General features: G+C 40.5%; 1 protein-coding gene across 2 annotated transcripts; it reads right to left on the reverse strand.

Annotated features, from left to right (window-relative positions):
* Positions 1-1,712: 1,712 nt before the first annotated feature.
* On the reverse strand, positions 1,713-13,643 carry CCT8 (chaperonin containing TCP1 subunit 8). Of its 2 annotated transcripts, XM_085580249.1 has the most exons (16): positions 13,515-13,643; positions 10,512-10,602; positions 9,838-9,917; positions 8,507-8,656; positions 8,056-8,236; positions 7,276-7,337; positions 6,476-6,613; positions 5,852-6,030; positions 5,669-5,735; positions 5,501-5,588; positions 5,283-5,398; positions 3,969-4,040; positions 3,634-3,798; positions 3,116-3,235; positions 2,582-2,680; positions 1,713-1,948 (listed from the first exon to the last, which is right to left on the reverse strand). In XM_085580249.1, the coding sequence occupies exons 1-15, from the start codon at positions 13,572-13,574 to the stop codon at positions 2,588-2,590; spliced, it is 1,662 nt and encodes a 553-aa protein (XP_085436375.1). In that variant the 5' UTR covers positions 13,575-13,643; the 3' UTR covers positions 1,713-1,948; positions 2,582-2,587. The 2 variants fall into 2 exon arrangements, with proteins under 2 accessions (XP_085436375.1, XP_021391046.2); XM_021535371.4 differs by lacking the exon at positions 2,582-2,680.
* Between the last annotated feature and the right edge of the window lie 105 nt (positions 13,644-13,748).

Below are 13,748 nucleotides of genomic sequence, written 5' to 3' on the forward strand. Positions count from 1 at the left end.
CTATTGGTTTATGTCCAGTAGAGGAGCTCTCAAGTTTGCAAATGCTTCAGGAATTCTTTTGTTGGTGCTTTGGCCAAGCTGAGTGCTTGGCTCGCTCTCACTACAGGCAGTCCCATGTAGCGTTTCTGCACAGCAGGCATAAGGACCAGTAGTCCTGCACTGACTTGTAGCTTTGAAGTTCTCTTCTCCACAAGCTTCATGTTGGCTTTCACATGAATAAAATCTTGGGTCTGCCGTGCTAGAGCAGCAGCTGCTTACATTCAATACATTTTTCACAACAGCCTTACTAAGAAAATGGGCATCTTGTTCTTGTAACCCTTAGAGCCATCAGCAGTGGCCCTCATGCAGCTGACTATAGCAGTATGCCAATCCTTCTGAAAACTTGCTGAGTTTATTTTTCAGCCTCACCAACTGACTATAAAGCCTGCATTAGTAGAGCTGTTGTATGTCAGCCTTATTTAGGCATAAGATAGCTCCAGACTTGATTTAGCCTTCCACTCCCTTCTGGTTGTGAGATAGAGTAGCGCTGGCAAGAGCAGTAAAAGGATTAATTATTGAAGTGGCTTAGATTTCAAGTGCAGTTCTCCTTTCAAGCTACTTGGAGACACATAAGCTGTTTACTTCCTAAGATTAATCTTAACAGAGGGCTTCAGCTGAAAGATTCCAGCACTCTGCATCATGCTGGCTAGTGCTACTCAGCATTTATTTTTAAGGTCATTAGAATGTGATGCAGTTCACTGCTGTCAGGATGCCCTTTTGAGAGCATGGGGAAAAGGATGAGGTGAGAAATGCAAGTAAAAAAAACAAAGCACAGAATCATAAATTGGTTTGTGTGGGAAGGATCTTAAATATCATCCAGTTCCAAACCTCTGCCGTGGGCAGGGACATCTCCCACTAGACCAGGTTGCTCCAAACCCCATCCAGCCTGGCCTTGAACACTTCCACTCAGAGGGCAGCCAGTGTCTCTGGGCAACCTGTGCTAAGACCTCGCAGCCCTCACAGGGGAGAATTTCTTCTTGTGTATCAACCCTGAATTTCCCCTATTTCAGTTTGAAGGCATTCCCCTTTGTCTGGTCACTGTATTCCCTGATGCAGAGTCCCTCTCCAGCTTCCCTGAACCCCCTTCACACACTGGAAGGTGCTGTGAGGTCTCCACACAGTCTTTTCTTCTCTTTGCTTAACAGCCCCAACTTTCTCTGCCCCTGTCCATAGGGGAGGTGCTCAGTCCCCTCATCAACTTGGTGACCCTCCTCTGAACTCATTTTAACATTCTCTATCTTTCTTACGTTTGAGGCAGTACATCTGTACACAGTGCTCCAAGTGGGGTCTCAGCACAGGGGCTACTGAATGCAGACCTGCTGCCAACAGTTAATTATTTCAACATTCATTTGACTGTTTACACTCAAGTACTGGCCAAGGAGCACAAATAAGAGCACAAAGAGCCACAGCAATCATGGGTCATGAGCTCCCTGCAGCAGGCTTATGGTCAGCCTCCCTGCACATTGAGTCTCTTGTGCCTGCAACAGGAATTGATATGTGATTTCCCCCTTTAATTCAGCCCCAGAGTAAGTTCTGCCTTCTTTCTCATCGGGAGAGAGCATCAGGCAGCCAGCCAAGGGTCAGCCCATCACATCCACAGTGTCATTCATCCCCTACACATTCACTGATTGGGAACAACACGTCATGCTAGCTCCAAATGAAGTAAGTCAACATTTTAACAGTGAGTACATTTATTGAGGTGTTTGAAGTTCTGCACTCCATTGGACACTGTTCATAATTTAAAGGCAAGAGCAAAACATTATGACAGGCTCCAACTGGAATATTTAAAAACTCACAAATTCACGTCACTTAAGAAATACAGTTAAACTGTTCAATCATTTTGGTCTTCATCCCAGTCTTTCTTTCCTGACGGAGGTTTTGGGCCACCAGCTGGTTTTGCCATAATGATCTTGAAGAGAATAGAGAAGTAGAAAAGGCTAATGTTAAAGTCAGGCTTGTACCCTTCTCCTACAGCAACATGATCTGAATGCTAGGATTCACTACATACATGCAGTTTCCCTACTCAGAACCCAAGCCTGTGAATATCTATCTAAGATACTAACTTTTTTCTTGAGAATGGTAGAGGCTGAGCCCTGATACAGTAAAAAAAAGGTATTTTACCTCATGTTTGCATGCAGAGTAAGACTTCAGTTAGTCTACAGAAAGTGAGTGCTTAAATAGGCCAACAGCAGACTAGTTTACAGAGTGCACACTACAGAAAGCATTATCATCAAATCTATTGTTCTCAATTATTGTCTCTAAGTATGACTTTAAAAACACTAAGTCCATTAGTCCTACCACATTAAAACTCATTCTCTGCCCTGGCTACATGGACAAGTAAAGTAAATCTGAACTTGCTCTTCCAGGAAAATTTGAATTCAGATGCAGAATTAATTTGCACAAACTCAGGATGTAGCAATCAGCACACAGCAGAAGACAGCAGTGTTATGTGTTCTCAAGGAGCATACAATCTGCCATGTGCTTGTCAATGAACTCATGCATGCTCTTACAGATACCTCTCTGCTAAAGAAACAGAGCTTACTGCACACTAGTATTCAGGCTCATCTTTCCAGTCATCCTTATCCCAATGTCCTTGTTGCTTAGGAGCTTTTGGACCGCCTGCTGGTTTTGCCATAATAATCTACAAAAATTTCACATGCAAATTCATTTTTGCTGAAGTTTTACAAAATAATGAAAGATTTTTATCATCAAGATTGTACCGTCTATTTTTCCTAAAAATTGGATTTTCATGTAAAAATACATGAGAGAAGGTTTCTTCTAATAAAGCTTGTTCCTACAGAAGTTAGGGTAACCCTCTGGATACAAATATCCACTATCTTCAAAATATCAATAAAATCTTTAAAAAAATATGCCAACAAACATTAATAGTACTACTACAGAAGCAGCCATATTCCAGATTACAAGCTCTTGAACAAATTACTTCCTGGCTTCCAGAAATGAGCAAACCACAATCTCAAGTAACATGTTTACACCTTGCATTTCCAGGAGATTCCATCTATTTGCAAGAGGGTTCTGCCAGGTTTTAATTCAGTACCCAAATGACACATAAGCTTACCTGATCAACCCTTAGGACAGTTACTGCTGCATTTGTAGCTAGCTTGATACCCCACAATTTTCCAAGATACGTGTCTAACACACCAGCTTCCAACATGTCCTTCACTGCAGCAGCTTCGGCCTGTCAGATGGGAAAAAAACATTATTCAAAATGATTCTCAGGCCTTCTCCTAGCAAGGTGGTATCACTTTTCTAATCTCATCTTCTCCCTTTAGAAAACCTTCATTCCTAATCCATTAGCAGGAAGATAAAGTCAGTAATTACTGAAGACCTATTTCCTGTTACATTTGTTCAGTATCCCACTCCACCTCTGATATAAGGCCATTATACTCTACTGAACTGAACTGCTTGCTGATAAAAAGAACATTTAAGGATTTCACTTTCAAAGTTATTACTATAGACTGTGCAACACAATGCTCCCAACAATTTAAAATAATCTATAAATACTTCATACTGATAGAAGTACTATTAAGTATAACCTTGCACTGCAGGGCAACAGTAACATGAGAGACTATTTACCTCAATATCAAATCCAACATTCTTCTTTCCTTCCTGATGCATGGCATAAAGTTTGGAGATGACCTCATTAGCTTTTACTCCAGAGTTTTCTGCCAGTGCTCGAGGAATGGCTTCAAATGCCTCAGCAAACTTCTTGATGGCATACTGGTCAAGCCCAGGACAAGTCTAAAATGAAGTTGAAAACCATGTCAGCATTTCAGTAACTGTAAGATAGGGAGGCATTTCCCCACACACTTGTTATTACACAAATATGTATGTTGGTATGAAATAATGTTTGTAATTTTTTGTAAGACGTGTGTGTGAAGATGAAAAGCCAAGAAGCCTGTTTGCCATACCTCTCCATAAGATGTGATCTGTTTGGCTAATTCAATCTCTGTTGCACCTCCTCCAGGAACGAGACGTTTATCCTGTGGAACGACCACACCAAAACACAGTATTTTGCTTACAGCATCCATTACTTCTTATTTTTTTAGGATTTTTCTAGTCTATCAAGAATGCAAGAGAACTTTATTCCACAAAGGCTTATTAAGAATCCACTTCAGAACAAACATGCATTATAAGGGAAATAATTATTAAATTTCCTTTATATTATAAGGGAAACCAGAAGTTACTCATTCATTCCAATGTGTTTCAAGAAAAACAGCTGCTTTTGTAAAAACCAAAATAATAATGCAGTGGGTTTTGTGTCTCTGATTTTTTTGGTTTTTTAAAAAAAATTAATTCCTGGATAACTGTAACAGCATTCCTAGATTTTCTCTTTTTTTCCCATTATTTTATTGGGAAATATCATACAGGAAACCAATCTACTGTATACTAAGTTTAATATGTCAAGAGGTATTACAAAGTGTTGGGACTTTTTGTTTTGTTTTATTGCATTTTAAATTAAGCATTTTATACATCCTTTGGCAAACCAGAATTTACTTAACTCTGATCTCTTAACCCACAAAGTAATCATCATAAATCTTAAAACAGGACAACTCCTGGAGACAATCATAAATGCACAACATTTCTGTACTCAAAATCAATGTCCATGTCTTGGTATGTAAAGGAGATTAAGATTCTAACAGTTTTAATAATTTTTGCATGCTGTTTTCCAAGTAAATACAGGAACATTTCTTTTTGGAAAAAAAAAAGAAAAATGAAATATTTTTTAAGACAACATAACTGCTCACACACAAAAAAAAAAAAAAAACAAACCTCTGTAAAACCAAGTTTTCCATCTGTAAAATCCTAGCAGCATAACATGGAGCATGAATTATCACCAATTAACTAGAAATTGAGTCTGCAACCAGTTTCTCCTGATCCCAAGTGACAAAGCTATCTAGCTTTTCTTCTGTGCCTCATTTCCAAAGAACATTACAAAACATTTAGGGAATAAGTCAAGAAAGAGCTGACTTTCTTTAAAAAGTGGCAAAGGTAATCCACCTTCAAGAACCCACTCCCTACTGGAAAACTGAGTGTAGCCTATGTTAAACACCACCTTTCATGTACCCTATGTTCACAACAGCCCTCCACACCTCAGTAGTGCACAGTCACCTCTCCAGCTCCAGAAGGCACCCAAGAAGATTGGTATCTACAGCCTTGGGTAGCAATGAGTAGAGAGCAGGCTCGAGCCTTGCCTCAAACTGATTCACTTCTCATTTACGTACCCTCGTGAGTACTTTGAAAGTATTGACACCATCATCCACGGCTCTCTCGATGTCATCCATCAGATTGTCTGTAGATCCACGAATGAGGATAGTAGAAATGGCTCCATCCTCCTTTTCTGTTCAGAGACATGAATTACTGAATTAATTAATTAATCTCCAAAACACATACAAACACACTTGAGAACAGCAGTATCAGCAGTTCTACAGAACATACATACCATGCTTAAACACCACAACCTGTGTATCCCCAACCTCTGATAAATACACACTATTGCAGTGACCCATTTCTTCAAGAGTAGGGGGAGTCTAGAAATAAAAACATGAGTTAAGAACTGGACCTGCTCATCAGTTCTCATCCTCCTGCACCTCATTTGGGAAGTACATACCAGTCTGGGTAGGGCTGTTGCACCAACTGTTTTGCACAGTCTTCTCAGGTCCCACTTGGAGTTCAACCTTTAAAAACAAGTTTCCATAATAATGTTAACACATGCAAAAGTATTGTCTTAACTTGGTAAGTACATTTCATCAATCTGGTAGTCCAAATGTTTTCATGCTCTCCTAGTACTTACCTTACTAACATAAGATTATACTTGTTGGCATAATGAAGAGCCATATCTGCCACTTTGCCACCTGTTACTACTACATTTGCACCACTATCAGCAATAGCTTTGACTTGCAAATCCATTAGATTTTCTTCTCCTTTACTGAAGTTCATCAGTTCTTCAGCATTCTTTATTAGGACAGTGCCCTAGTGAAAAACATACACTGTTAAAAATTCAGCATTAAACCATATACCTACAAGTTTCTGACAAACCATTTTGTCTCCCAACCTATCTGTAAACCTTAAGTCATCCTGTTTTGTAATACTGTCATAGTCCCCAGGCAACAGGGTAAAAGACGAGAGGAAAAAAAAATGGAAATCACCAGTCAATTCCAGACAACCTTGGGGTTCAGAAATTCAAGCCATAGTTTGGCTCAAGTAGCCCAAAAAAAACAACACCATTTCCCCCATCTCAAAAACTCTGCGAAGCAATCAAGGTTCAGAACTTTTCTATTAACTTTTTTAAACTAAGAAAATCAATATTCACCAAAATATCTCAATCACCAAGTGTCAAGAATATTTATAGCTAAGTCTAAAAATAAGAGCACATATGCATAAATAGAGATGTAACTTATTTTGAGCTTTAACATACCTTAGTTTCAGTTATCATACCATCAAAAGGGCAGGAATACACAGCTATTTTTGCATCTTTGACAGAAGTAACATCTCCTTCAGTTTCTTTTTTAAAAACCATGCCATGCAGTACTGAGGAAGCAGAAATACCAGCACCCTGAAAGGAAATAAATGGAATCTGAGACTTTTTACAAGGGCAAGTAGTGATGGGACAAGGGAGAATGGTTTCTCACTCAAAGAAAGTAAGTTTTGATTAAATATCAGGAAAAAATTCTTCCCTGTGAGGGTTGTGAGGCCTTGGCTGCCCAGAGAAACTGCAGCTGCCCCATCCCTGGAAGTGTTCAAGGCCAGGTTGGACAGAGCTTGGAGCAGCCTGGTCTAGTGGAAGGTGTCCCTGCCCATGGTACGGGGCTGGAACTGGAGCTGGGTGATCTTTAAGACACATTCCAGCCCAAACCAAACTGTTCTTTGATTCTATGAACTGTGGAACATTGCATTACTGCCCATTTGTTGTCAGAAAGCTGCACTATTGTGCATGAAAAGGAGACCTTACAATCATTTGGATGTAACGCCCTAAGTGTAAGACTTCAAGCTTATTCAGCAACAACAAACACTAACAGGTTCCCATTTTAGATTACTTCCAATATGAATGATTCCTGTTTCTGAATGCTGGAGACTAAACAAGAGAAAGACTAACTTCCAAAACTCAGTGCACATGCCACAACAAAATTAGAGAAGACTCTCTGAAAGTTTGAAGATTAACCCTTGTTACACTATTTACCTTAATAATTACAGTAAAGCCAGCTACTTCAAACTTACCACAATTTTGCACACTCTGATATTATCAACATTGAAATGACCAGAATCAGGAAGAATAGAAACTGGAGGAGAAAAAAGAAAATAAGAAAAATAATGAATATGTCTCACCTAATTAATAAAGTAGAACAATGCATAAACAATGCCTGGAATTTTTCTGAACTACTTAATTTCAGTGGTTTGAGATATATGCCTAAATTCAAGACAATTATAACCTGCTAATAACTGGCATAAAGAGAAACAGAAATTTTATTTTTACAAAGTAATAATCAGAAAGAAAGACTTATTCAGGCTGCTCAGTTAATTAAGTTCAAATATGCACTCATTCAGGTAGAGTCAAGAGTTAAGTCTAACCCAGAGTATTTAGAGAAATCACTGGAAATAAAAATGAAGGTTTTGTCCTGGAAATGTAAAGGGATAACAACTCAACAGAACTACAGTCTTACTTCCATTGTTCTGTGGCTGTGACTGAAAACAGCTTATTAGAGGCACAGTATGTCTTCCTAATGATATATAAAGAGGGAGAAAGATGGATTTCTGCACTAAAAGGACTTGAAAGCTATTTCTAGAAATGCCTAGTAGGAAAAGCAAACCTTTTCTGAACTACAATGCCAATGCAGAGTTCAACATGAAGATTACCCTAATTTCAGAGGTAAAAGAGTTCCATCCAATCCAACCTGCTAAATTAACCATACTTCCCATCTTACATGAAAATGTAAGGACCATAACCAAACCTACTCAGTGTTCCAGCTATGTGCCCATACCTATTCCAGCCCCACTCACCACAGGCCTGAGCAATGAGCTTTGCCAAGAACCGTTCATTGCCGTATTGTTTGCTCATGACTGACGTGTACAACAAAGATGCCACTTCTTCAACATCTCGAAGGTTCTTTGCAGAACAGCACACCAAATCTGGGAGAATTTCTAGGGCTTTCTTGCAAGCCTTTTCATATCCCTCAATCACCTGTGTAGCAAAGAGTAAATATCCACTATGAGACTTCATACTGCTTTTAACTGCTTGTCAAATAGCCATAAAACATTAACAGATGCAAAAGTTTACAAGGGAAGCTTGTAAAAGTTTACAAGTAACACAACACACGGTTCCCCTTCAAACATCTTTATCTAAAAAATCAGGTGGGAAGAAAGCAGATGATTCCACAGTATTATGACCCAAGAACACTGATCAGTAGCAATCTGGATTCAAGCTGTGAACTGTAATGAGACTATAACTTGCCTCTGAGACAGATAACCCCATCCTCAGAAGGTCTTCTGCTAACTCCAGAAGAACGCCAGCAAAAACGAGGACAAAATTTGTTCCATCTCCAACTTCTTGTTCTTGCATGTGTGAAGCCATCACAAGCATTTTTGCAGCAGGATGCTGGACCTTTAAAAGAAGTTAAACATCTTGGTGACTAACACACCACCTAAGAATGCAGCTTCAGGCATTTTCTATGCATCTTTCTAAGCTCTCTTATTTCAAATTGTACCTAGAGATATGAAAAATGCACAACACTGGAAAAGAAAGCAGCACAGATATTCTTAATTGGCTAACTTCTCTAGTAAGAAAAAGCAGAAAGATATATTTAAAAAATATCAGAGAACCAAACATTGCCCCTACAACATACATTAGACATCCCTGACATTGGTTCTGAGCTACTTTCACACACTGCAGTGGTTTCACAGCTGACTTCTGCAACAGGAAAAGTCTGGAGTTTAGATGAGTTTAGACCTTCAAATCGAATTCATGTGTAAAATACAAAATACTTATCCAAATAACAGTTTCATTTTAAGGGAGGGGGTGTGTGGGAGAGTCCTGCTTAAAGATTGCACTGCTTCACTATTCTTTCAAATAAATGCAATAAAATACCATATCCCTGAATACTTATACCTACCATTTTATACCAGTCAGTAACATGCAAAACATATCAGATTAGGTAATCAGTATGCAGATTATATTTTTTTAAAAACAGAACTGAGATTACCCCAGTTACTCTGCTCATACTGCACACCAACACAATGTATTCAATAAGTAAATATTTCGTACTTACATAATCTCTATCACTAAGTATAAAATTCAGTAAACTATTATTCTTGTTATGTCATAAATATCAATTTGAAGTTGCAGGAAGAATTAGGAGGACAGCCTTTTCATGCTTACACAGTGTTTACAGAAGGATGCTGCTATAGCCTCAGAGTCTTAAAATTCAATTGATGGATTCTAAGCAGTTAGGAGAACATGGCAAGCAACAACACCAGGAGATTAACTAAGCAGCTATGTCATGCAGACTTTTCCAAGCTGCTGCATTTCTAGACATGTCCTCTTTTAAACCTACTGGTTTTGGGGGAAAGTAAGGAATTATTAAGCATCTCCTAGAACTATTAATGCTGCTTCACAAAATAATTATATTCTTCACCGTGGACCTCAAATTCAGTGAAAAAAGTACATGACTTCCAAAGTGAATCATCTGTCAGAGTGACATTTCCTTACTGACAGTCAGAACTGTAACAGCCCGTGAGCAGAAACACTGGTGCACAACTGGCATCATCTGAAGCAAGAAAACTTACCTCTAGCTCTCTCAGGATAGTAGCAGCATCATTTGTAACAAAAAGCTTTTCCAGATGATTGATAACCATTTTGTTCATTCCTAAATGAGGAAACAAAACAATCTATAAAAATAATTCATTATGCAAACAAATTTTGTACACAGACACTGTTTCCTAACTTTCAGGTGTATCTTGCACATTAAAATGTTAGCTCTGTTTATAATTTAAGAACTTCAAAACATTGTTGTGAAATAATACTTGAGTGTAAGACATAAAGGAGAAATCAGTAATTTTGGAGTAAGCAGTTTTCTGTTCAGAAATACCAGCACCTAATTTAATTAAATGATAGATGAGAATATTTTGTTTCCATATATCTGACTAAACAAGCTTATGTTCACTATGACTGCCTACCATGTTATCATGTTTCCTTTAATTTTTATACTTTTTCATATATTTTATACTGTGTTTCAAAGAGAACACTGACTGCTACAAAAACCTGACAAAAGCAGACACTGAGCATAACTCAAGAGCTGTCAAAACAAAATCCGTTTTCTACAGTCACAAAGAAATAATCACATATTTGCAGTTTTAGAGTAAGTCCAGTGTTTCCCCCAGCTGCTTGTTTGTCAAGGTATGTTTAGCTCCAAACATAGCATCATCTCAAAAATGCAGCAATAATTTTAAGATTTATTTACCATTTGGTCCATATGCTGTACGGGTGGTTTGAGCAAGTTCTTTGCATGCCTGAATGTTTCTGTAGACAGCTTCTTCTAGTCCTGAATAATGCTAAAGAGAAAAATGACTGATCAGAATTAGGCTAACAAAAAAAAGTGATGAACTAGTAAATTCTCATTAATGAACTAGTAAATTCTCATTAAAGCAGTGTCAATTCATTGAGTCCCTCAAAGTCTTTTATTAATATACATTTGGTATTTCACATACCGTGTAAATAGACACCAAACCTTACCCAAGACAGTGAGAATTAGTACGTACACCCTCTCAACTAGGTAGCTCAGTAGACACAAAAAGCTTCTAAAGAGAAAATCTGAACAGTGACCTGACTTGCAATACAATTTGCATCCCCTCAGTCTTCCAAAATGTTTTGTGACATGCCAAAAAGAAGCAGAAAATAACCAAGACCCAGTTGGAGAGGGGCAAGGGTTTCTGTACATGTTTCTTTACTTGCACCTTTGTATGCTACAAAAATAATTTAACTCATTCTCTGTTCAAAACACAGAACTGAGTTAACTGAATCTGAAAATTCAGAAGCAGAATGATTAAGTAAAATATCTGTGCTTGAGAAGGCGATCAGCCTGGCTTCAGTTTGGAAACCTTAAGACAAGATGGGACCACTAGAAAGGACCTTAAGAAAAAGCAGGATAAAAAGCACTATGCAGTCCATAAGAGAAGGGAGAAAAGTAACAATATTTACTCTCTAAATTCATGCCAAACATCTTAGATTGCCTCCTTGTTTTGCAGAAGACAACTCTTGCTGTTCTGGCTTTGAATTTTCTAACACTGAGGCCACGCTGCTTCCCTGTTCTGCCCCTGCCCTGAACGTATGCCATTATTTGGCTCCAAGAAGGATTCTAAAACGAAACACAAAGGGCTTTCAGAACTGCTACCTTTGCTCTTCTTTCTATTAAGCAGCAACAAATGGAAAAGTTTCCTATGTTCCCTCTTTCTTGGAGAGAGGGACTTTGGACAAGAACCTGGAGAGACAAGACAAGGGGCAATGGCTTCACATTGAATGAGAGTAGGTTTCTGTTAAGTGTTAGGAATCCCTGAAATTCTTCCCTGTAAGGGTGGTGAGGCTCTGGCACAGATTTCCCAGAAAAAATGCAGATACACAACCCTGGAAGTGTCCAAGACCAGGCTGGATGGGGCTTGGAACTAAATGATCTTTAAGGTCCCTTCCAAGCCAAAGTCTTCTGCTGATTCTATAAATAATAAAAAATAAATAAAACCCACACCTGCTTGCTTTCTGCCCACTTTTCAAAGAAAGCTTTTCCTTTATTAAGATACAATTCTTCACTTCTACCAAAATCTTCATTATGCTAACATCAAACACAAGAAAACTGGATTTATTGGTAAGGAAATCTATAGAAAACATTGTTCTGCATCGCTGCCAAAGGTATCAGGAAAAATCAAGCAGAACAACCCGGATACTTCTGAACTGCTTCAATTACAGGGCCCGGCTGACAGTTGCTGCCCAGCCTCTGTGAGAGCTCTTGTGATGCACAGTAATAACTCCACAATCAAGGGTTGTAAAGTAGATAGGTATTTATTCAGCGCTGCACGCAGGGGGGCAAAATCTTCCCAAATCCTGTGTACCCCAGCTTCCCCAATCCCCTTATTTATACACAAAATCCATGCATATTCTATATCACCTATACATATCCAGAAACTAACCCCACCTATTCTCTGCATTATATGGAAATTAGCTGTGACTGCGTAGTTCGTTCTTTTATTAAGTCAATGGTCTCAAAAATGAGGCTGGGGTCCGGTGAGATGAAGCTTCCATAGTCTTCCTCACTATGGAACTTTCCAACTCAGATGCACAGCCGCCCTTTTGCTTCCCATCTTTAGCAAGCTCAATTTCCATCAGAGGCCCCCCTTCTTTTTGCATAAGTTTAATAATGTTATGTGTAGTAAATATAATTCACACCATTCCTTGTATGAAATATGTAATATTAGATACTTGTTAGATTATGCCCGTTTGTATTAGTTCCCCCCCACCTTTGCAGGCGAGACTGGGTGTATATTGGAAACTGATTTACAAGTAAAAGGATGTGGCTCGACCAGGAGATGGGCCATGTCCAGACTCCATGGGACTGCAGGTGTTTGTTGATCATCAGGTGCTGATCATCGCATAAACGGCCCAAGATGGATATCATGGAAAACCTCAGACAGATCCAGGTGAATGCAGCCTTCCCGTAAAATCTCATCGGGAATTCACCTACTCCAGACACTGAATTATTCCTCCTCATCACCAAAAAAGAAAATCTCATTAACCTATAGACTCTGAATAGAAGAAAAGACTGATTGCTAAAATCTTGGCCCCAAGCGGAATTTTCCCTATAAAACCCGCCTGTGCCAGGATGGAGGTGTGTGGGCATAGGGGAAAACCTCTGCTGAGGCTGACTCCTTGTTGCACACCCAGTGCCGACCCCGGGCTCGGCTCTGATCTTTCCTTGTGGCTGCCTAGACAGAATTTAAACGCTAATAAAATTATTTTTATTTTTAATCTGGCTGAATAAATTCTCATTTATACCAATCTGCAACAGAATCGACCTAACATACACTATATGTTCACTATATGTGATATGTTCACATTGCCTAAATCATTCTAAACTCCCTATTAAATCTCGCGTTTCACTCGGAACAACGCGGGCCCTGTCGCATCCCCGGAGGCGGCGGGATGAAGCGGCAGGGCCCGGCCCAAGGGCAGGGCGGGGAGCGGGATCCCGGCCCCGCAGAGGTTTCTGGAAGGCCGCGTGTTCCGGGCGGTCCCCGCGGGGGCCACAGAGCGGCCCCGGGCCGGGCACTGCGCGGACCCCCGGGCCCCCGCCCCGCGGGACACGTGCTGCCGCCAGGCCCCGCCGGCCTTCCGGGCCTTTCGCCGCACCGCTACCCTGAGACTCCTCCCGCACCCCCCTCCCACTTATACCCGCGCACCCACCCAACGCCGGCCTCACCTTCGCCCCCTCCTTGAGCATCTGGGCGAAGCCCGGGGCCTTGGGGACGTGCAGCGCCATCTCCGCTCGGTGCGGGGCTGCGGCGGCGGGAGCGCGCGGGGCACGGCGGGAGCTGCGCGGGCGCGGGGCGGGAGCGCGCGGGGCACGGCGGGAGCTGCGCGGGCGCGGGGCGGGAGCGCGCGGGGCACGGCGGGAGCTGCGCGGGCGCGGGGCGGGAGCGCGCGGGGCGGGAGC

Source organism: Lonchura striata, chromosome 1 (assembly GCF_050655825.1).
Source record: "Lonchura striata isolate lonStrDom1 chromosome 1, ASM5065582v1, whole genome shotgun sequence".
In the NCBI taxonomy this organism is placed as follows: domain Eukaryota; kingdom Metazoa; phylum Chordata; class Aves; order Passeriformes; family Estrildidae; genus Lonchura; species Lonchura striata.

Excerpts from the sequence above, each read along its gene's own strand:
- CCT8 (XM_085580249.1), bottom strand. The coding sequence starts at position 13,574 with ATGGCGCTGCACGTCCCCAAGGCCCCGGGCTTCGCCCAGATGCTCAAG. Across the intron at positions 8,657-9,837 it reads CTATCCTGAGAGAGCTAGAG|GTCCAGCATCCTGCTGCAAA; the intron begins GTAAGTTTTCTT and ends CTTCTTTTAAAG. Across the intron at positions 3,799-3,968 it reads AGATCACATCTTATGGAGAG|ACTTGTCCTGGGCTTGACCA; the intron begins GTATGGCAAACA and ends ACTTCATTTTAG.